Source organism: Salmo salar, chromosome 15, assembly GCF_965601325.2.
Source record: "Salmo salar chromosome 15, fSalSal1, whole genome shotgun sequence".
In the NCBI taxonomy this organism is placed as follows: Eukaryota; Metazoa; Chordata; class Actinopteri; order Salmoniformes; family Salmonidae; genus Salmo; species Salmo salar.
This window is the reverse complement of record NC_138305.1, coordinates 115,185,397-115,210,634: the sequence shown is the minus strand read 5'-3', so window position 1 is coordinate 115,210,634 and position 25,238 is coordinate 115,185,397. Positions and strand designations below refer to the sequence as shown.

The window sequence follows — 25,238 nt, the reverse complement described above, 5'->3', positions numbered from 1 at the left end:
AGCCTGCATACTCACATTGAGCATGTTTGGGATGCTCTGGATCGATGTGTACGACAGCGTGTTCCAGTTCCCGCCAATATCCAGCAACTTCACACAGCCATTGAAGAGGAGTGGGACGACATTCCACAATCAACAGCCTGATCAACTCTCTGCGAAGGAGATGGGCCGCGCTGCATGAGGCAAGTGGTGGTCATACCAGATACTGACTCGGTGACTAGAGGTCGACCGATTATTGGAGGACCAAAAATGCCGATACCGATTAATCGGCTGGTTATTTAATTTATTTATTTGTAATAATGACAATTACAACAATACTGAATGAACACTTATTTTAACTTAATATAATACATCAATAAAATACATTTAGCCTCAACTAAATAATGAAACACGTTCAATTTGGTTTAAATAATGCAAAAACAAAGTGTTGGAGAAGAAAGTAAAAGTGCAATATGTAAAAAAGCTAACGTTTAAGTTCCTTGCTCAGAACATGAGAACATATGAAAGCTGGTGGTTCCTTTAAACATGAGTCTTCAATATTCCCAGGTAAGAAGTTTTAGGTTGTAGTTATTATAGGATTATTTCTCTCTATACCATTTGTATTTCATATACCTTTGACTATTGGATGTTCTTACAGGCACTTTAGTATTGCCAGTGTAACAGTATAGCTTCCGTCCCTCTCCTCGCTCCTACCTGGGTTTGAACCAGGGACACATCGACAACAGCCACCCTCGAAGCATCGTTACCCATCGCTCCACAAAAGCCACAAAAGCTTGCAGAGCAAGGGGAACAACTACTTCAAGGTCTCAGAGCGAGTGACGTCACTGATTGAAATGCTATTAGCGCGCACCTGCTAACTAGCTAGCCATTTCACATCGGTTACACCAGCCTAATCTCGGGAGTTGATAGGCTTGAAGTCATATACAGCGCAATGCTTGAAGCACAGCGAAGAGCTGCGGGCAAATGCACGAAAGTGCTGTTTGAATGAATGCTTACGAGCCTGCTGCTGCCTACCACCGCCCAGTCAGACTGCTCTATCAAATATCAAATCATAGACTTAATTATAACATAACACACAGAAATATGAGCCTTAGGTCATTAATATGGTCAAAACCCGGAAACTATCATTTCGAAAACAAAACGTTTATTCTTTCAGTGAAATACGGAACCATTCTGTATTTTATCTAACGGGTGGCATCCCTACATCTAAATATTGCTGTTACATTGCACAACCTTCAATGTTATGTCATAATTACGTACAATTCTGGCAAATTAATTACGGTCTTTGTTAGGAAGAAATGGTCTTCACACAGTTTGCAACGAGCCAGGTGACCCAAACTGCTGCATATACCCTGACTCTGCTTACACAGAACGCAAGAGAAGTGATACAATTTCCATAGTTAAAAGAAATTCATGTTAGCAGGCAATATTATCTAAATATGCAGGTTGAAAAATATATACTTGTGTATTGACTTTAAGAAAGGCATTGATGTTTATGGTTAGGTACACATTGGTGCAACGACAGTGCTTTTTTCACGAAGGCGCTTGTTAAATCATCACCCGTTTGGCGAAGTAGGCTGTGATTTGATGATAAATTAACAGGCACCGCATGGATTATATGCAAAGCAGGACAAGCTAGATAACTACACATGGTTGATGATATTACTAGTTTAACTAGTGATTATGTTAAGATAGTATTAAACTTATCTTATAAAAAACATTCTATCTAGCAACTTACCTTGGCTTCTTGCTGCACTCGCATAACAGGTAGTCAGCCTGCCACGCAGTCTCCTCGTGGAGTGCAATGTAATCGGCCACAATCGGTGTCCAAAAATGCTGATTACCGATTGTTATGAAAACTTGAAATCGGTCCCAATTAATCGACCATTCCGATTAATCGGTCGACCTCTATCTGTGACCAACAGATGCATATCTGCATTTGTATTTGTATTTATTAGGGATCCCCATTAGTTCCTGTCAAGGCAGCAGCTACTCAACCTGGGGTCCAAACACATTAAGGCACTTACATCACACATGAAACAAAAGATAAAACAGTACATCATATAACATTATTACATCCCTACATATCTACAATACAACATGTATAATACCACCACTACAATACAACATGTATAATACCACCACTACAATACAACATGTATAATACCACCACTACAATACAACATGTATAATAGCCTTCCCCGTAGCTTGTATGAAAATGAAATGTATGCATTCACTACTGTAAGTTGCTCTGGATAAGAGCGTCTGCTAAATGACTAAAATGTAAAATAATACCACCACTACAATACAACATGTATAATACCACCACTACAATACAACATGTATAATACCACCACACAACAATATTACAATGTACGTGTGTGGAGAGTGCGTGTGCTAGCGTGCGTGTGTCTGTTCCTGTGTGTGTGTCTCTTCACAGTCCTCGCTGTTCCATAAGGTGTATTTTTATCTGTTTTTAAATCTGATTCTCCTGCTGCATCAGTTACCTGATGTGGAATAGAGTTCCATGTAGTCATGGCTCTATGTAGTACTGTGCTCCTCCCATAGTCTGTTCTGGACTTGGGGACTGTGAAGAGACCTCTGGTGGCATGTCTTGTGGGGTATGGATGGCTGTCTGAGCTGTGTGCCAGTAGTTTAAACAGACCTCTGGTGGCATGTCTTGTGGGGTATGTATGGGTGTCTGAGCTATGCGCCAGTAGTTTAAACAGACCTCTGGTGGCATGTCTTCTGGGGTAGTCATGGGTGTCTAAGCTATGCGCCAGTAGTTCAAACAGACAGCCTTGTGCATTCAGCTTGTCAACACTTCTTACAAAAACAAGTAGTAATGAAGTCAAATTGTCCTCCACTTTGAGCCATGAGAGATTGACATGTATATCATTAATGTTAGCGCTCCGTGTACTTTTAAAGGACCAGCCGTGCTGCCCTGTTCTGAGACAATTGTGATTTTTCTAAGTCCCTCTTTGTGGCACCTGATCACATGACTAAACAGTAGTCCAGGTGCGACGAAACACTAGGGCTTGTAGGACCTGCCTTGTTGATAGTGCTGTTAAGAAGGTAGAAACTAGGGCCTGTAGGACCTGCCTTGTTGATAGTGTTGTTAAGATGGTAGAAACTAGGGCCTGTAGGACCTGTCTTGTTGATAGTGTTGTTAAGAAGGCAGAGCAGCGCTTTATTATGGACAGACTTCTCCCCATCTTAGCTACTGTTGTATCAATATGTTTTGACCAGGACAGTTTACAATCCAGGGTTACTCCAAGCAGTTTAGTCACTTCAACGTGCTCAATTTCCACATTATTCATTACAAGATTCAGTTGACGTTTAGGGTTTAGTGAATGATTTGTCCCAAATACAATGCTTTTAGTTTTTGAAATATTTAAGACAAACTTATTCCTTGCCACCCATTCTGAAACTAACTGCAGCTCTTTGTTAAGTGTTGCAGTCATTTCAGTTCCTGTAGTAGCTGATGTGTATAGTGTTGAGTCATCCGCATACATAGACACTCTGGCTTAACTCAAAGCCAGCGGCATGTCGTTAGTAAAGATTTTAAAAAGTAAAGGGCCTAAACAGCTGCCCTGGGGAATTCCTGATTCTACATGGATTATGTTGGAGAGGCTTCCATTGAAGAACACCCTCTGTGTTCTGTTAGACAGGGAACTCTTTATCCACATTATAGCAGGGGGTATAAAGCCATAAGACATGTTTTTCCAGCAGCAGACTATGATTGATAATGTCAAAAGCCGCAATTTCTCTCAGCCAATCATCAGTAATTTGTGTAAGTGCTGTGCTTGTTGAATGTCTGGCCTTAGGGCACACACTTTCTAGTAAGCTTAAATTGAAGATATGGCAAATAGGAGTGGCAATATCGTCCGCTATTATCCTCAGTAATTGTCCATCCAAGTTGTCAGACCTCGGAGGCTTGTCATTGTTGATAGACAATAATTTTTTCACCTCTTCCACAATCACTTTACGAAATTCAAAAGTACAATGCTTGTCTTTATTCCCACTCAATTGAAATCCATAAATTAGGTCAACATTTCCTTATATGAACTGTAACTCAGTAAAATTGTTGCCTGTTGCGTTTTATATTTTGGTTCGGTATAGGTAGAGAACATAGAACAGAACTATTTCAAAGACAACATTTTGCCAAAAATCCATATAGAACCTTATACTTATATTACATTTTTTGATGTAAACTTTATTTAACTAGGCAAGTCAGTTAAGAACAAATTCTTATTTACAATGACGGCCTACCGGGGAACAGTGGGTTAACTGCCTTGTTCAGGGGCAGAACGACAGATTTTTACCTTGTCAGCTCGGGGACCACTATAGTACCAAGCTCTTCAAGTAAAATTAACTGGTAACTGACACAGACATGATGGCGTAGCAGGAAGATCTGAATGAGCCAAGAGGTTGTGAGTTCAAATTTCAGGTAGGTAAATGTTGGATCGTAATTACTATATAAAGGAAAATGCGCAATGTGAAATTGTGTCAAATATTTTGACAGTGAAAACACTATGTTAAAAGCACTGTGTGTGTATCCCTAACCTTGCTAACAAACAAAGAGCTATGAGTGGTTAACCAATGATGTGCTTGGCAACAGTAACAAGGTGTTACATTTACATTTCGTTCTCCGCTAACACCCGATCCTGTAGGTTCATGCTCTACAACATTCGCAGAGTACGACCCTGCCTCACACAGGAAGCGGCGCAGGTCCTAATCCAGGCACTTGTCATCTCCCGTCTGGATTACTGCAACTCGCTGCTGGCGGGGCTCCCTGCCTGTGCCATTAAACCCCTACAACTCATCCAGAACGCCGCAGCCCGTCTGGTGTTCAACCTTCCCAAGTTCTCTCACGTCACCCCGCTCCTCCGCACACTCCACTGGCTTCCAGTTGAAGCTCGCATCTGCTACAAGACCATGGTGCTTGCCTACGGAGCTGTGAGTGTTTAGGTCTGAAACCTGTAGGCTACATGGACTATAGTGTTTAGGTCTGTAGGCTACATGGACTATAGTGTTTAGGTCTGTAGACTACATGGACTATAGTGTTTAGGTCTGAAACCTGTAGACTACATGGACTATAGTGTTTAGGTCTGAAACCTGTAGGCTACATGGACTATAGTGTTTAGGTTTGTAGACTACATGGACTATAGTGTTTAGGTCTGTAGGCTACATGGACTATAGTGTTTAGGTCTGTAGACTACATGGACTATAGTGTTTAGGGCTGTAGGCTACATGGACTATAGTGTTTAGGTCTGAAACCTGTAGGCTACATGGACTATAGTGTTTAGGTCTGTAGGCTACATGGACTATAGTGTTTAGGTCTGTAGACTACATGGACTATAGTGTTTAGGTCTGTAGACTACATGGACTATAGTGTTTAGGTCTGAAACCTGTAGACTACATGGACTATAGTGTTTAGGTCTGAAACCTGTAGGCTACATGGACTATAGTGTTTAGGTCTGTAGACTACATGGACTATAGTGTTTAGGTCTGTAGGCTACATGGACTATAGTGTTTAGGTTTGAAACCTGTAGACTACATGGACTATAGTGTTTAGGTCTGTAGACTACATGGACTATAGTGTTTAGGTCTGTAGACTACATGGACTATAGTGTTTAGGTCTGTAGGCTACATGGACTATAATGTTTAGGTCTGTAGACTACATGGACTATAGTGTTTAGGTCTGAAACCTGTAGGCTACATGGACTATAGTGTTTAGGTCTGTAGACTACATGGACTATAGTGTTTAGAGCTGTAGGCTACATGGACTATAGTGTTTAGGTCTGTAGACTACATGGACTATAGTGTTTAGGGCTGTAGGCTACATGGACTATAGTGTTTAGGTCTGTAGACTACATGGACTATAGTGTTTAGGTCTGAAACCTGTAGGCTACATGGACTATAGTGTTTAGGTCTGAAACCTGTAGGCTACATGGACTATAGTGTTTAGGTCTGTAGACTACATGGACTATAGTGTTTACGTCTGTAGGCTACATGGACTATAGTGTTTAGGTCTGTAGACTACATGGACTATAGTGTTTAGGGCTGTAGGCTACATGGACTATAGTGTTTAGGTCTGTAGGCTACATGGACTATAGTGTTTAGGTCTGTAGACTACATGGACTATAGTTTTTAGGTCTGTAGGCTACATGGACTATAGTGTTTAGGTCTGTAGGCTACATGGACTATAGTGTTTAGGTCTATAGGCTACATGGACTATAGTGTTTAGGTCTGAAACCTGTAGACTACATGGACTATAGTGTTTAGGTCTGTAGACTACATGGACTATAGTGTTTAGGTCTGTAGACTACATGGACTATAGTGTTTAGGTCTGAAACCTGTAGGCTACATGGACTATAGTGTTTAGGTCTGAAACCTGTAGACTACATGGACTATAGTGTTTAGGTCTGAAACCTGTAGACTACATGGACTATAGTGTTTAGGTCTGTAGACTACATGGACTATAGTGTTTAGGTCTGAAACCTGTAGGCTACATGGACTATAGTGTTTAGGTCTATAGGCTACATGGACTATAGTGTTTAGGTCTGAAACCTGGAGACTACGTGGACTATAGTGTTTAGGTCTGAAACCTGTAGACTACATGGACTATAGTGTTTAGGTCTGTAGGCTACATGGACTATAGTGTTTAGGTCTGTAGACTACATGGACTATAGTGTTTAGGTCTATAGGCTACATGGACTATAGTGTTTAGGTCTATAGGCTACATGGACTATAGTGTTTAGGTCTATAGGCTACATGGACTATAGTGTTTAGGTCTGTAGGCTACATGGACTATAGTGTTTAGGTCTGAAACCTGGAGACTACGTGGACTATAGTGTTTAGGTCTGTAGGCTACATGGACTATAGTGTTTAGGTCTGTAGACTACATGGACTATAGTGTTTAGGTCTGTAGACTACATGGACTATAGTGTTTAGGTCTGTAGACTACATGGACTATAGTGCTTAGGTCTGTAGACTACATGGACTATAGTGTTTACATTTACATTTACATTTAAGTCATTTAGCAGACGCTCTTATCCAGAGCGACTTACAAAATGGTGCATTCACCTTATGATATCCAGTGGAACAACCACTTTACAATAGTGCATCTAAATCTTTTAAGGGGGGGGGGGGGGGGTTAGAAGGATTACTTTATCCTATCCTAGGTATTCCTTAAAGAGGTGGGGTTTCAGGTGTCTCCGGAAGGTGGTGATTGACTCCGCTGTCCTGGCGTCGTGAGGGAGCTTGTTCCACCATTGGGGTGCCAGAGCAGCGAACAGTTTTGACTGGGCTGAGCGGGAACTGTGCTTCCTCAGAGGTAGGGGGGCCAGCAGGCCAGTGGTGGATGAACGCAGTGCCCTTGTTTGGGTGTAGGGCCTGATCAGAGCCTGAAGGTATGGAGGTGCCGTTCCCTTCACAGCTCCGTAGGCAATCACCATGGTCTTGTAGCGGATGCGAGCTTCAACTGGAAGCCAGTGGAGAGAGCGGAGGAGCGGGGTGACGTGAGAGAACTTGGGAAGGTTGAACACCAGACAGACGTTTAGGTCTGAAACCTGTAGAGTACATGGACTATAGTGTTTAGGTCTGTAGACTACATGGACTATAGTGTTTAGGTCTGAAACCTGTAGGCTACATGGACTATAGTGTTTAGGTCTGAAACCTGTAGACTACATGGACTATAGTGTTTAGGTCTGTAGACTACATGGACTATAGTGTTTAGGTCTGTAGACTACCTGGACTATAGTGTTTAGGTCTGTAGGCTACATGGACTATAGTGTTTAGGTCTGAAACCTGTAGACTACCTGGACTATAGTGTTTAGGTCTGTAGGCTACATGGACTATAGTGTTTAGGTCTGAAACCTGTAGGCTACATGGACTATAGTGTTTAGGTCTATAGACTACATGGACTATAGTGTTTAGGTCTGTAGGCTACATGGACTATAGTGTTTAGGTCTGTAGACTACCTGGACTATAGTGTTTAGGTCTGAAACCTGTAGACTACCTGGACTATAGTGTTTAGGTCTGTAGGCTACATGGACTATAGTGTTTAGGTCTGTAGACTACCTGGACTATAGTGTTTAGGTCTGAAACCTGTAGACTACCTGGACTATAGTGTTTAGGTCTGTAGACTACATGGACTATAGTGTTTAGGTCTGAAACCTGTAGGCTACATGGACTATAGTGTTTAGGTCTATAGACTACATGGACTATAGTGTTTAGGTCTGAAACCTGTAGGCTACATGGACTATAGTGTTTAGGTCTGTAGGCTACATGGACTATAGTGTTTAGGTCTGTAGACTACATGGACTATAGTGTTTAGGTCTGTAGACTACATGGACTATAGTGTTTAGGTCTGTAGGCTACATGGACTATAGTGTTTAGGTCTGAAACCTGTAGGCTACATGGACTATAGTGTTTAGGTCTGAAACCTGTAGACTACATGGACTATAGTGTTTAGGTCTGTAGACTACCTGGACTATAGTGTTTAGGTCTGTAGACTACATGGACTATAGTGTTTAGGTCTGTAGGCTACATGGACTATAGTGTTTAGGTCTGTAGGCTACATGGACTATAGTGTTTAGGTCTGTAGACTACATGAACTATAGTGTTTAGGTCTGTAGGCTACATGGACTATAGTGTTTAGGTCTGTAGACTACATGGTCTATAGTGTTTAGGTCTGTAGGCTACATGGACTATAGTGTTTAGGTCTGTAGACTACATGGACTATAGTGTTTAGGTCTGAAACCTGTAGACTACATGGACTATAGTGTTTAGGTCTGAAACCTGTAGGCTACATGGACTATAGTGTTTAGGTCTGTAGACTACATGGACTATAGTGTTTAGGTCTGAAACCTGTAGGCTACATGGACTATAGTGTTTAGGTCTGAAACCTGTAGGCTACATGGACTATAGTGTTTAGGTCTGTAGACTACATGGACTATAGTGTTTAGGTCTGAAACCTGTAGGCTACATGGACTATAGTGTTTAGGTTTGTAGACTACATGGACTATAGTGTTTAGGTCTGTAGGCTACATGGACTATAGTGTTTAGGTCTGAAACCTGTAGACTACATGGACTATAGTGTTTAGGTCTGTAGACTCCATGGACTATAGTGTTTAGGTCTGTAGGCTACATGGACTATAGTGTTTAGGTCTGTAGGCTACATGGACTATAGTGTTTAGGTCTGTAGACTACATGAACTATAGTGTTTAGGTCTGTAGGCTACATGGACTATAGTGTTTAGGTCTGTAGACTACATGGACTATAGTGTTTAGGTCTGTAGGCTACATGGACTATAGTGTTTAGGTCTGTAGACTACATGGACTATAGTGTTTAGGTCTGAAACCTGTAGACTACATGGACTATAGTGTTTAGGTCTGAAACCTGTAGGCTACATGGACTATAGTGTTTAGGTCTGTAGACTACATGGACTATAGTGTTTAGGTCTGAAACCTGTAGGCTACATGGACTATAGTGTTTAGGTCTGTAGACTACATGGACTATAGTGTTTAGGTCTGAAACCTGTAGGCTACATGGACTATAGTGTTTAGGTTTGTAGACTACATGGACTATAGTGTTTAGGTCTGTAGGCTACATGGACTATAGTGTTTAGGTCTGAAACCTGTAGACTACATGGACTATAGTGTTTAGGTCTGTAGACTACATGGACTATAGTGTTTAGGTCTGTAGGCTACATGGACTATAGTGTTTAGGTCTGTAGACTACATGGACTATAGTGTTTAGGTCTGAAACCTGTAGGCTACATGGACTATAGTGTTTAGGTCTGTAGGCTACATGGACTATAGTGTTTAGGGCTGTAGGCTACATGGACTATAGTGTTTAGGTCTATAGGCTACATGGACTATAGTGTTTAGGTCTATAGGCTACATGGACTATAGTGTTTAGGTCTGAAACCTGTAGGCTACATGGACTATAGTGTTTAGGTCTATAGACTACATGGACTATAGTGTTTAGGTCTGAAACCTGTAGGCTACATGGACTATAGTGTTTAGGTCTGTAGGCTACATGGACTATAGTGTTTAGGTCTGAAACCTGTAGGCTACATGGACTATAGTGTTTAGGTCTGAAACCTGTAGGCTACATGGACTATAGTGTTTAGGTCTATAGACTACATGGACTATAGTGTTTAGGTCTGAAACCTGTAGGCTACATGGACTATAGTGTTTAGGTCTGTAGGCTACATGGACTATAGTGTTTAGGTCTGTAGGCTACATGGACTATAGTGTTTAGGTCTGTAGACTACATGGACTATAGTGTTTATGTCTGAAACCTGTAGACTACATGGACTATAGTGTTTAGGTCTGAAACCTGTAGGCTACATGGACTATAGTGTTTAGGTCTATAGGCTACATGGACTATAGTGTTTAGGTCTGTAGGCTACATGGACTATAGTGTTTAGGTCTATAGGCTACATGGACTATAGTGTTTAGGTCTGAAACCTGTAGGCTACATGGACTATAGTGTTTAGGTCTGTAGGCTACATGGACTATAGTGTTTAGGTCTGTAGACTACATGGACTATAGTGTTTAGGTCTGTAGACTACATGGACTATAGTGTTTAGGTCTGAAACCTGTAGGCTACATGGACTATAGTGTTTAGGTCTGTAGGCTACATGGACTATAGTGTTTAGGTCTATAGGCTACATGGACTATAGTGTTTAGGTCTATAGGCTACATGGACTATAGTGTTTAGGTCTATAGGCTACATGGACTATAGTGTTTAGGTCTATAGGCTACATGGACTATAGTGTTTAGGTCTATAGGCTACATGGACTATAGTGTTTAGGTCTATAGGCTACATGAACTATAGTGTTTAGGTCTGTAGACTACATGGACTATAGTGTTTAGGTCTGAAACCTGTAGGCTACATGGACTATAGTGTTTAGGTCTGTAGGCTACATGGACTATAGTGTTTAGGTCTATAGGCTACATGGACTATAGCGGTTTTATTCCTTAACTGTTTTGTTTGATGTTGTATGTGTTTGTTTGTATGTTTGTTTGTTTGTTTGTGTCTGTGTGTTCTTTTTCAGTCTCTAGGTGTGTCTGGCAGTGGGGAGGCAGAGAGGAGCCTGGGTAATAGGGAGTAATTACATTCCAGTCGAATCAGAGTCATCAGACAAACAGACAAACGAGCCTCTACTGAAAAAGGATGTGTGATATGTGTTTTAGGAATATGTTTTCACCAACAGCAGATAGCAGCTCACCCCCCGACTGCCCGTACATTCTAGTTAGGCTAAAGCAGAGCATTCTGGGTAATCTGGTAACTGTCTCTGAAATGAATTACTTGGCAGAGAGAGAGAGGGAGTAAATTGTAATTGAACTGCCCCCTCCCTCTCTCTCTCTCTCTTGCCACAAGTTGTTACATCTGCAGTGCAGAAATCCATTACACACACACACCATTCCTCCCCTCCCCCAGACTCTGTCCCCAGATTGCTGTACAGATTTGATTGTTTGTCCACAGATGCACACACTACACCTTCTGTGTGTGTGTGGGTACGTGTTTGTGTGTGTGTGTGTGTGTCTGTTTGTGTGACCTTGATGTAGTGATAGGGGTTTTAGATCTGGAAGGAAAACAGCCCTGGTCACAACACACACAGAGACACAGAGACACAGAGACACAGAGACACAGAGACACAGAGACACAGAGACACAGACAGACAGACAGACAGACAGACAGACAGACAGAGACACAGACAGACAGACAGACAGACAGACAGACAGACAGACAGACAGACAGACAGACAGACAGACAGACAGACAGACAGACAGACAGACAGACAGACAGACAGACAGACAGACAGACAGACAGACAGACAGACAGACAGACAGAGCTATGGTTAGTGTTATTAATATCTTGCCTGTTGTTGGCCTGCTGACAGTCCTAAAAGTGTGTGTGTGTGTGTGTGTGTGTGTGTGTGTGTGTGTGTGTGTGTGTGTGTGTGTGTGTGTGTGTGTGTGTGTGTGTCTGACATTCCCCTTTAGAGTCTTCTGTTAATAGCCAGGCATGGAAAAGGGGGGTGTCACCTAACTGTCTCATCCAAAATCACACACACACACACACACACACACACACACACACACACACACACACACACACACACACACACACACACACACACACACACACACACACAATAACATTTATATAAGTCAGACAGCACACTTCTCCCTCTAACTGACATTCACTTGATTACAGACGCAGAAACACAGAGTCATGGCTGACAACAACCCAGGCTGGCTTTCAGTGAAGAAGAGGGAGAAGAAAGGAGAGAGCAAACCACCGGAGAAGGAGGAGAAGCAGGAGGAGGAGCAGGAGAAGGAGCAGGAGAAGGAGCAGGAGAAGGAGAAAGTGTTGAAGACAGGATACCAAGTTGTGAAGACAGGATACCAACACCAACCAGGGGAGGTGAGGAAGAAGGAGGGAGGCGGAGAGAAGACAGGTGGAACAGAGGAGATAACAGAGGTAGCAGAAGGAGGAGAGGCAAATGGAGAGTTTGAAACCATCGAGCTGCCACCATGGGAGATCATCACTGGGTAAACACATTCACCAACCACACACAAATCTCTTTTGCACGCTCTTTCTCTCTAACACACACATAGGCAGGTATACTTTCTCTGGGGGTTTGTGTTATGTCTCTCTCATCATTTTATACACATTTACATAAGTATTCAGATGCTTTACTCAGTACTTCATTGAAGCACATTTGGCAGTGATTACAGCCACAATTCTTCTTGGGTATGACGCTACAAGCTCGGCACACCTGTATTTGGGGAGTTTCTCCCATTCTTCCCTGCAGATCCTCCTCTCAGGTTGGATGGCGCGTCGCTGCACAGCTATTTTCAGGTCTCTCCAGAGATGGCGGCGGAGGAGATGGGGCCGGAGGAGATGGGGCCGGAGGAGATGGCGGCGGGGGAGATGGCGGCGGAGGAGGAGATGGGGCCGGAGGAGGAGATGGGGCCGGAGGAGATGGGGCCGGAGGAGATGGCGGCGGGGGAGATGGCGGCGGAGGAGGAGATGGGGCCGGAGGAGGAGATGGGGCCGGAGGAGATGGGGCCGGAGGAGATGGCGCCGGAGGAGATGGCGGCGGGGGAGATGGCGGCGGAGGAGGTGGCGCCGGAGGAGATGGCGGCGGGGGAGGTGGCGGCGGAGGAGGTGGCGCCGGAGGAGATGGGGCCGGAGGAGATGGCGCCGGAGGAGATGGGGCCGGAGGAGATGGCGCCGGAGGAGATGGCGCCGGAGGAGATGGCGGCGGAGGAGGAGATGGCGCTGGAGGAGATGGCGCCGGAGGAGATGGCGCCGGAGGAGATGGCGCCGGAGGAGATGGCGCAGGAGGAGATGGCGGCGGAGGAGGAGATGGCGCTGGAGGAGGTGGGGCCGGAGGAGGTGGCGCCGCAGGAGGTGGCGCCGGAGGATATGGCGCCGGAGGATGTGGCACCGGAGGAGGTGGCGCCGGAGGAGGTGGCGCCGGAGGAGGTGGCGGCGGAGGAGGTGGCGGCGGAGGAGGAGATGGGGCCGGAGGAGATGGCGGCGGAGGAGGAGGTGGCGCCGGAGGAGATGGGGCCGGAGGAGATGGCGGCGGAGGAGATGGCGCCGGAGGAGGAGATGGCGCTGGAGGAGGTGGCGCCGGAGGAGGTGGCGCCGGAGGAGGTGGCGGCGGAGGAGATGGTTGTCGTTTCTGATCCTGTAACCAATTGTGCTATTGTGTTTTTTCTTTTTTGTAACTTTTTTATTTTTTTGTAACTTATTTTGTACATAATGTTTTAGCCACCGTAGTATCGCCTGTGCTAGCTCGTGAGATCTGGCTATGTCGATAGCTTTTACATAATGTTTTAGCCACCGTGTCTTACGACCTCAGGACAGCGGTTACTCACCCCATACTGGAGGAATACTTTTTCTTTAACGAGTCGTACATGAAGGATTTACTTCAGACGCCAGACAAGGCCCTCATCCCCGTCATTCACAGGAGAAAGAGACGGAGATATCTGGGTGCCTTGTAAGGATCCAACGGAGAGTGTGTAATCTCACTTTACCAATGTACAATCAATGGAATGTAAAATAGACAAACTACGATCACTTATATCCTACCAACAGAACGATGACATGAATAACATACAGCTGGCGGGTGTTAAGCTTTTTAGGCAGAATAGAGCAGTGGCCTCTGATAAGACAAGGGGTGGCGGTCTATGTATATTTGTAAACAACAGCTGGAGCACGAAATCTTAGGAAGTCTCGAGGTTTTGCTCGCCTGAGGTAGAGTATCTCATGATAAGCAGTAGACCCACTGTTTACCAAGAGAGTTCTCATCTATATTCTTTGTAGCTGTCTATTTACCACCACAAACCGATGTTGGCTCTAAGACCGAACTCAATGAGCTGTATAAGGCCATAAGCAAACAGGAAAACGCTCATCCAGAGGCGGCGCTCCTAGTGGCCGGGGACTTTAACTTGTTTGGGATAGGGGGCAGTATTTTGACGTCCGGATGAAAAGCGTGCCCAAAGTAAACTGCCTGTTACTCAGGCCCAGAAGCTAGGATATGCATATAATTGGTTTAGAAAACACTCTAAAGTTTCTAAAACTAATAATAGCTTTTTATCTACCTTTCCAATTACTTTTAGAGTTTGGGATTTAAAAATGATTAGTTATATTGTTTTAGTTCGAACGTGCAGACTTTCTGTCTTTAAATAATTGTTTTATGTATGATGCTACATTTTTGACCAGTCACAATTTAAAGTAGGCCTCATAGTCTACCTCAGCCAGTTAAGTTATTCTATATAGTACATGTGTCGGTAGATGTGGAAAGATAGAGATAGATACCGTGTAGCTAAGTTGGTAGAGCATGGTGTTTGGATAAGAGCGTCTGCTAAATGACTAAAATGTAAATGATACAAATGATTTGTTGCAAGTTGGGGGGGGGGGTTCACCTAGCTAAAGTTCTTTAGTAAAGCTTGAATAGTCTGAATAGTCTATTGTTCAGCTAATAGCCCATCCTGCTATGCTGGTGAAAACCCAGTAATAATATTTTTCCCCCTTTCCACATGTTAAAGATTCCAGTTGATAAAGTGTTTTTAGCCACAATCGGCCCCAACCCCAATTAATACATTTGGGCACAGTCGATAGCATGTTGGCCTTCGGGCTAGAATGTTGAGGGTTCGAAAACTGTTTCCTGCTTGTTTCATTACATTATTATGCCAGTCTAAGAGCAAATATCCTGGATTGTTACTCCCATCTCATTCCTCGCACTCTTCCACGTGTCATTCCGAATGCTTGTGGGCGTGCTGGTATAACCAGTGCTGTACTGCACCGCTGTAACTCTGCGTTGTGTGTAACCGGTGCTGTACTGCACCGCTGTAGCTCTGCGTTGTGTGTAACCGGTGCTGTACCACACCGCTGTAGCTCTGCGCTGTGTATAACCGGTGCTGTACCGTACCGCTGTAGCTCTGCGCTGTGTGTAACCGGTGCTGTACCACACCGCTGTAACTCTGCGTTGTGTGTAACCGGTGCTGTACCGTACCGCTGTAGCTCTGCGCTGTGTGTAACCGGTGCTGTACCGTACCGCTGTAGCTCTGCGCTGTGTGTAACCGGTGCTGTACCGTACCGCTGTAGCTCTGCGCTGTGTGTAACCGGTACTGTACTGTAGCTCTGCACTGTGTGTAACTGGTGCTGTACTGTAGCTCTGCGCTGTGTGGGGTTGATTGAGACTATAGACGTGGACTTTGGAGATCAGGTTGTTTTAATGAATCAGAATTCTCTCTGCATCCAAAAGACAATAAAACGTGTGTAGAGCACATATGTTCTGCGAATCGTCGCCTCTTTTTACAACAGATGTACAATACAAGGGACTGGGATCATTCGAGGAGCTAGCCATCGTTCACACATACAATAGCCTGCTAATACCTTAGCTAGCTATTAACCACATGTTGAATTCAGAATGTTAATATCATCCTAAAAAGTACAATTACATCTTAACAATACCATCCACTTATGAGTAACCTCTAAATATACAACATTATTCATGAACAAAACACTATGTTTATGACTTTGTGCTTAAAGGAATCAAACTTTTCTGACGACGACAGAAAAAGCGTGCTTACCTGTCATAGTGCATCTCATAGAGCACGAGCACGCAGGGCAAAACGTAAGTACACACTCCCCTACTCCCAGGATGCAGGCATGCATAATAACAAATCAACATGCCATATTAATATATGAACCTGGTGAAATTCACAAAGTACTCTAACAACTGTTACACTGGCAAGATGTACTCTTTTCTATTCGGTATATATGAATTACAAATCAGCCTTTACTTAAATCATGTTTCTAGTCTATTGTAAAGTTACAATGTGTAATCATTGATGTCCCAGGAGCAGGAGCGGTAAACACTGTTCAAGTGTATAATTGTAATACATACATGCAGACACAGCATCATTCAAATAATGGAAAAAAACTTGCTAAATAGCGATTTTAGTAAATTAACTTTGACAAAAAATATGCTCATTTGTTTGTCTCTACGTTAACTAACATATTCCTCTCAATTGTACATGTTTTGCTTGACTCGTTATGACGTTATAATTACTTAAATTAGCTTCCACCGTAATGTTTTGTCAGCCATTTTTGCTGAAGAAAGTCATCAGGGAGCGGTGGCTTGCGTCAAATTCGTCATTGGAACCACTCGATATGATTGGTCATATAAAAACCTTGGGACCCAAATGCATAATGAGTGCTCTAACTCCCCCTTGTGGTGGTCTGGAGTAATGAAGCCACTGGGTACCTCTACCTCCCCCTTGTGGTGGTCTGGAGTAATGAAGCTGTGATGCTGGGTACCTCTACCTCCCCCTTGTGGTGGTCTGGAGCAATGAAGCTGTGATGCTGGGTACCTCTACCTCCCCCTTGTGGTGGTCTGGAGTAATGAAGCCGCTGGGTACCTCTACCTCCCCCTTGTGGTGGTCTGGAGTAATGAAGCCGTGATGCTGGGTACCTCTAACTCCCCCTTGTGGTGGTCTGGAGTAATGAAGCCGTGATGCTGGGTACCTCTACCTCCCCCTTGTGGTGGTCTGGAGTAATGAAGCCGCTGGGTACCTCTAACTCCCCCTTGTGGTGGTCTGGAGTAATGAAGCTGTGATGCTGGGTACCTCTAACTCCCCCTTGTGGTGGTCTGGAGTAATGAAGATGTGATGCTGGGTACCTCTACCTCCCCCTTGTGGTGGTCTGGAGTAATGAAGCCGCTGGGTACCTCTAACTCCCCCTTGTGGTGGTCTGGAGTAATGAAGCCGCTGGGTACCTCTACCTCCCCCTTGTGGTGGTCTGGAGTAATGAAGCCGCTGGGTACCTCTAACTCCCCCTTGTGGTGGTCTGGAGTAATGAAGCCGCTGGGTACCTCTACCTCCCCCTTGTGGTGGTCTGGAGTAATGAAGCTGTGACGCTGGGTACCTCTAACTCCCCCTTGTGGTGGTCTGGAGTAATGAAGCTGCTGGGTACCTCTAACTCCCCCTTGTGGTGGTCTGGAGTAATGAAGCCGCTGGGTACCTCTAACTCCCCCTTGTGGTGGTCTGGAGTAATGAAGCAGTAATGCTGGGTACCTCTATGTCCCGAGGTGTAAGATCACAACTTTTAAAGGAGGAACCACTGTATGTGAGATGCTATTCATTGACTACAGCTCAGCGTTCAACACCATAGTGCCCTCAAAGCTCATCACTAAGCTAAGGACCCTGGGACTAAACACCTCCCTCTGCAACTGGATCCTGGACTTCCTGACTGGCCGCCCCCAGGTGGTAAGGGTAGGTAGCAACACATCTGCCACTCTGATCCTCAACACGGGGGGCCCTCAAGGGTGTGTGCTCAGTCCCCTCCTGCACTCCCTGTTCACTCATTACTGCATGGCCAGGCATGACTCCAACACGACTCAAACACCATCATCAGGTTTGCCGATGACACAACAGTGGTAGGCCTGATCACCGACATTGATGAGACAGCCTATAAGGAGGAGGTCAGAGACCTGGCTGTGTGGTGCCAGAACAACAACCTCTCCCTCAACGTGATCAAGACAAAGGAGATGATTGTGGACTACAGGAAAAGGAGGACCGAGCACGCCACCATTCTCATCGACGGGGCTGTAGTGGAGCAGGTTGAGAGCTTCAAGTTCCTTGGTGTCCACATCACCAACAAACTATCATGGTCCAAACACACTAAGACAGTTGTGAAGAGGGCACGACAAAGACTATACCCTTAGGAGACTGAAAAGATTTGGCATGGGTCCTCAGATCCTCAAAAGGTTCTACAGCTGTACCATCGAGAGCATCCTGACTGGTTGCATCACTGCCTTGTATGGCAACTGCTCGGCTTCCGACCACAAGGCACTACAGAGGGTACATCGCCGGGGCCAAGCTTCCTGCCATCCAGGACCTCTATAGAAGGCGGTGTCAGAGGAAGGTCCTAAAAATTGTCAGAGACTCCAGCCACCCTATTCATAGGCTGTTCTCTCTGCTACCACACAGCAAGCGGTACCGGAGTGCCAAGTCTAGGTCCAAGAGGCTTCTAAACAGATTCTACCTCCAAACCATAAGACTCCTGAACAGCTAATCAAAGAGTTACCCAGACTCCTCTTTTACGCTGCTGCTACTCTCTGTTCATTATCTATGCATAGTCACTTTAACTCTACCTACATGTACATATTACCTCAATTACCTCGACTAACCGGTGCCCCCGCACATTGACTCTGTACCGGTAGCGCCCTGTATACTCTCTGTTTATTATCTATGCATAGTCACTTTAACCCTTGTGTAGTCTGTATACTCCCCTTGTCCTAAGGGTAAAAAATGACCCGCCTTCACTACACCCCTAAAATAAAACAGCTTAATTGAATTTTAAACCCCAAATCTATTTTGCATGAAGAAACAACCTGTTTCTGGGTTTTCCCTCTTCACAATGCAGAAAGACTGCATTTAATCAGTGAACACCACTCGTTTTTATTACAACACACCTGTCATAATTGTTTTCTTTACCAAAGTAGAGGTTAATTATTATTATTATTATTGCTAAAGATACTGCATAGGTGTAAACATATTGTTTTTAGCAAGAGATAGTACTTCTATAGCCTATGAAAGTAGCAGAAATATGTAAAAAGTCGTTTTGAATGCATTGTATTGAAGGGAAACAATGACAGTCTTGAACTTTTTGGCAACACAGTGATATATTCTTATATACTGTACAATGAGGAATTCAACTACAAAATACTAGTCTTCTCCCATTTTTTAACCATTGCCCCCACCAACAAGGTGTATAAACAACAACAATAAATAAGAATAAAATAAGATAATAGATACAAAACAAAAACATGAAGAACATGAATCAATCAACTCTAACGTAGGACAGTATGCAGGTGTTTGGACTTTGCAGACGTACATGTATTTCTCACATGTGCAGCACATAGTATTTGTTTTACAGTCCTTCTTTGCGGGGCAGAATTGGCATCTCCTCCTCTTGCCTGCCCCAGCTGCAGCCTCAGGTGGATCATGACAAGATTCAGCCCCCTGAACAGCTTTCACAAGTGCTGCAGAGGCTGCTGTGCGTGGGAGGCGCTCCCATCTTTGAATGTGTGGGGTTACAAGGGCCTTTCCCAGCTGCTCCAGGAGTACCCTCTTCTTGTTACGCTTATCAGGCATCCAGGTAGGGTTGATCTTGTTCAATATCACGAAGACATTGTATGAGGACACATCAATTATGTTATGGAAGATGACCTGGAGCCAGCGGGCAGCCATCCTCCTGCAGCTGTAAGTTCCAATCACCTTGTCCAGGTTGTCCACGCCTCCTTTGTTGTGGCCGTAGTCCAGGATGATGCCTGGCTTCCTGTCCTCACGATCACTGATCTCAGCCGTTTAGTGCATTGTGCGCAGGAGCACCACATTCTTGTTCCTCTTTGGGAGGTAATAAACCAGAGTGGTGGTGGGGGTGAAGGCAAACTTTGATGAGAAGGCCTCTCTCCCCCTTGTTGTGAGGAGTGCAGGGGGCAGCTCAGGCCTGTTCTTTTTAACCTCTATGGGCTAGGTGGGACGCTTGCGTCCCACCTACGTAACAGCCACTGGCAGCCTGTGGCGCGATTTTCAAAACCTTAAAAATCCTATTACTTCAATTTCTCAAACATATGACTATTTTACAGCTATTTAAAGACAAGACTCTCGTTAATCTAACCACACTGTCCGATTTCAAAAAGGCTTTACAACGAAAGCAAAACATTAGATTATGTCAGCAGAGTACCAAGCCAGAAATAATCAGACACCCATTTTTCAAGCCAGCATATAATGTCACCAAAACCCAGAAGACAGCTAAATGCAGCACTCACCTTTGATGATCTTCATCAGATGACAACCCTAGGACATTATGTTATACAATACATGCATGTTTTGTTCAATCAAGTTCATATTTATATAAAAAAACAGCTTTTTACATTAGCATGTGACGTTCAGAACTAGCATACCCCCCGCAAACTTCCGGGGAATTCGCTAACATTTTACTAAATTACTCACGATAAACGTTCACAAAAAGCATAACAATTATTTTAAGAATTATAGATACAGACCTCCTCTATGCACTCGATATGTCCGATTTTAAAATAGCTTTTTGGTGAAAGCACATTTTGCAATATTCTAAGTACATAGCCCAGGCATCACGGGCTCGCTATTTAGACACCCGGCAAGTTTAGCACTCACCATAATCATATTTACTATTATAAAAGTTTGATTACCTTTTGTTGTCTTCGTCAGAATGCACACCCAGGACTGCTACTTCAATAACAAATGTTGGTTTGGTCCAAAATAATCCATCGTTATATCCGAATAGCGGCGTTTTGTTCGTGCGTTCCAGACACTATCCGAAATAGTAAAGAAGTGTCGCGCGCATGGCGCAATTCGTGACAATAAAATTCGAAATATTCCATTACCGTACTTCGAAGCATGTCAACCGCTGTTTAAAATAAATTTTTACGCCATTTTTCTCGTAGAAAAGCGATAATATTCCGACAGGGAATCTCCTTTTCGGCAAACAGAGGAAAAAATCCCAAAGGCGGGGGCGGTCGGTTCACGCGCATAAACCCAGTGTCCCTTGATCGGCCACTTGAGAAAGGCGATAATGTGTTTCAGCATGGGGCTGGAATGACGACATTCTGTTTTTTCCCGGGCTCTGAGCGCCTATGGACGACGTGGGAAGTGTCACGTTAGAGCAGAGATCCTTAGTAAATGATAGAGATGGAAAAGAAGTTCAAGAAATGGTCAGACAGGCCACTTCCTGTAAAGCAATCTCTCAGGTTTTGACCTGCCATTTGAGTTCTGTTATACTCACAGACACCATTCAAACAGTTTTAGAAAATTTAGGGTGTTTTCTATCCATATGTAATAAGTATATGCATATTCTAGTTACTGGGTAGGAGTGGTAACCAGATTAAATCGGGTATGTTTTTTATCCAGCCGTGTCAATACTGCCCCCTAGCCCTAACAGGCTAACTGTACCAACCATGGTGATCTTCCTCTTCAGGAGCTGCTGGCTGAGCTCAATCAGTAGCACACATAATCTCAATTTTGCGTTGTGTGTGTGTGTGTGTGTGTGTGTGTGTGTGTGTGCGTGTGTCTTTGTGGTTTTTGTGGTGTGTACATTTTGCGGTGTGATTTTATGACTGCTGTCTCAAAAATGACCCTAAGACAATCTTTGTACCCTGGTGGTGTACAGCTTTAATGGAAACATGAACAAAGGCGATGTTTCACTTTTTCTAATGTTGGGGTCACTCTAGGAAAAGTAATCAAATTTCAAGTTGAAAAAAGATCATTCAGGGAGTTTTCTCTGCTGGTAAACATAGCGGCGGGTCATTTTTGACCTTTAAGACAAAACAAGGTTTAACTCTACCTATATTTACAAATTACCTCGACTTACCGGTGCCCCCGTACATTGAATCTGTACTGATACCCCCTGTATATAGCCTCGCTATTGTTATTTTACTGCTGCTGTTTCATTATTTTTTACTTATATTTTCTTTTTACTTATCTATTTTTTACTTAACACTTACTTTTCTTAAAACTGCATTGTTGGTTAAGGGCTTGTAATTTAGCATTTCACTGTAAGGTCTACGCCTGTTGTTTTTGGGCCATGTGAAAAATAAAATGCTATTTGATTTGATTTATTCGATTGGATCCAAGTCCTTGCTCTGGCTGGGCCACTCAAGGACATTCAGAGACTTGTCCTGAAGCAACGCCTGCATTATCTTGGCTGTGTGCTTAGTGTCGTTGTCCTGTTGGAAAGTGAACCTTCGCCCCAGTCTGAGGTCCTTAAGGCTCTGGAGCAGGTTTTCATCAAGGATCTCTCTGTACTTTGCTACATTCATCTTTGCCTCAATCCTGACTAGTCTCCCAGTCTCTGCCACTGAAAAACATCCACACAGCATGATGCTGCCACCACCATGCTTCACCGGAGCGATGGTGCCAGGTTTCCTGCAGACGTGGGGCTTGGCATTCAGGCCAAAGAGTTTCATCTTGGTTTCATCTGAACAGAGAATCTTGTTTCTCATGGTCTGAGAGTCTTTAGGTACCTTTTGGCAAACACCAAGCGGGCTGTAATGTGCCTTTTACGGAGGAGAGGCTTCTGCCTGGACACTCAACCATAAAGGCCTGATTGGTGGAGTGATGCAGAGATGGTTGGCCTTCTGGAAGGTTCTCCCATCTCCACAGAGGAACTCTGGAGCTCTGTCAGAGTGACCATCAGGTTCTTGGTCACTTCCCTGACCAAGGCCCTTCTCCCCCGATTGGGGACCATCAAACCCCTGTTGCTCAGTTTGGCCGGGCTGCCGGGCAGCCAGCTCTAGGAAGTCATGGTGGTTCCAAACTTCTTCCATGGAAGAATAATGGAGGCCACTGTGTTCATGGGGATCTTCAATGCTGCAAAAAATGTTCAGTACCTTTATCCAGATCTGTGCCTCGACACAATCCTGTCTCAGAGCTCTACGCACAATTCCTTCGACCTCATGACTAGGTTTTTGCCCTTACATGCTGTGGTACGTAATATAGACGGGGTGTCTTTCCATATCATGTCTAATCAATTGAATTTACAGTTGAAGTCAGAAGTTTACATACACCTTAGCCAAATACATTTTACCTCAGTTTTTCACTATTCCTGACTTTTAATCGTAGTAAAAAATTCCCTGTCTTAGGTCAGTTACGATCACCACTTTATTTTAAGATTGTGGAATGTCAGAATAATAGTAGAGAGAATTATTTATTTCAGCTTTTATTTCTTTCATCACATTCCCAGTGGGTCAGAAGTTTACATATACTGATTAAGTGTTTGGTAGCATTGCCTTTAAAATGTTTATCTTGGGTCAAACGTTTCGGGTAGCCTTCCACAAGCTTCCCACAGTAAATTAGGTGAATTTTGTCCCATTCCTCCTGACAGAGCTGGTGTAACTGAGTCAGGTTTGTAGGCCTCCTTGCTAGCACACGCTTTTTCAGTTCTGCTCACAGATTTTCTATAGGATTGAGGTCAGGGCTTTGTGATGGCCACTCCAATACCTTGACTTTGTTGTCCTTAAGCCATTTTGCCACAACTTTGGAAGTATGCTTGGGGTCATTGTCCATTTGGAAGACCCATTTGCGACCAAGCTTTAACTTCCTGCTGATGTCTTCAGATGGTGCTTCAATATATCCACATAATTTTCCTCCCTCATGATGCCATCCAGTTTGTGAAGTGCACCAGTCCCTCCTGCAGCAAAGCACCCCCACAACATGATGCTGCCACCCCCGTGCTTTATGGTTGGGATGGTGTTCTTCGGCTTGCAAGTCTCCCCTTTTTCCCCCAAACATAACGATGGTCATTATGGCCAAACAGTTCTATTTTTGTTTCATCAGACCATAGGACATTTCTCCAAAAAGTATGATCTTTGTCCCCACGTGCAGTTGCAAACCGTAGTCTGGCTTTTTTATGTCGGTTTTGAAGCAGTGGCTTCTTCCTTGCTAAGCGGCCTTTCAGGTTATGTCGATATAGGATTAGTTTCACTGTGGATATAGATACTTTTGTACCTGTTTCCTCCAGCATCTTCACAAGGTCCTTTGCTGTTGTTCTGGAATTGATTTGCACTTTTTGCACCAAAGTAAGTTCAACTCTAGGAGACAGAACGTGTCTCCTTCCTGAGCGGTATGATGGCTGCGTTGTCCCATGGTGTTTATACTTGCGTAGTATTGTTTGTACAGATGAACGTGGTACCTTCAGGTGTTTGGAAATTGCTCCCAAGGATGAACCAGACTTGTTTTCTGAGGTCTTGGCTGATTTCTTTTGATTTTCCTATTATGTCAAGCAAAGAGGCACTGAGTTTGAAGGTAGGCCTTGATATACATCCACAGGTACACCTCCAATTGACTCAAGTTATGTCAATTAGCCTATCAGAAGCTTCTAAAGCCATAACATAATTTTCTGGAATTCTCCAAGCTGTTTAAAGGCACAGTCAACTTAGTGTATGTAAACTTCTGACCCACTGGAATTGTGATACAGTGAATTATAAGTGAAATAATCTGTCTGTAAACAATTGTTGGAAAAATGACTTGTGTCAATCACAAAGTAGATGTCCTAACCGACTCTCCAAAACTATAGTTTGTTAACAAGAAATTTGTGGAGTGGTTGAAAAATGAGTTTTAATAACTCCAACCTAAGTGTATGTAAACTTCTGACTTGTATGACAGGTGGACTCCAATCAAGTTGTATAAACATCTCAAGGATGAACAATGGAAACAGGATGCATCTGAGCTCAATTTTGAGTCTCATAGCAAAGGGTCTGAAAACGAATGTAAATAAGGTTTTTCAGTTTTTTTATTTGTATAAATTAGCAAACATTACTAAAAACCTTTTTTTACTTTGTCTTTATGGGGCATTGTGTGTACAATGATGAGGAAAACAATGTATTTAATACATTTTAGAATAAGGCTGTAACATAACAAAATGTTGAAAAAGTCAAGGGGTCTGAATACTTTCTGAATGCACTGTATATTGAGGAGGTAGAGCCTGGAGTCAGAGAGTGTATTGAGGAGGTAGAGCCTGGAGTCAGAGAGTATATTGAGGAGGTAGAGCCTGGAGTCAGAGAGTATATTGAGGAGGTAGAGCCTGGAGTCAGAGAGTATATTGAGGAGGTAGAGCCTGGAGTCAGAGAGTATATTGAGGAGGTAGAGCCTGGAGTC

The 25,238-nt window shown here is 43.8% G+C and overlaps 1 protein-coding gene across 1 annotated transcript in view; it reads left to right on the top strand.

The window, feature by feature from the left end:
• The first annotated feature begins 12,162 nt into the window (after positions 1 to 12,162).
• LOC106573010 (putative C->U-editing enzyme APOBEC-2) overlaps positions 12,163 to 25,238 on the top strand; it is a 34,320-nt gene continuing 21,244 nt past the window's right edge. The window contains exon 1 of the mRNA XM_045696594.2: positions 12,163 to 12,572. Coding sequence (XP_045552550.1) covers positions 12,253 to 12,572 — 320 coding nt within the window. The 5' untranslated portion in view covers positions 12,163 to 12,252. The remainder of the gene's footprint in view (positions 12,573 to 25,238) is intronic.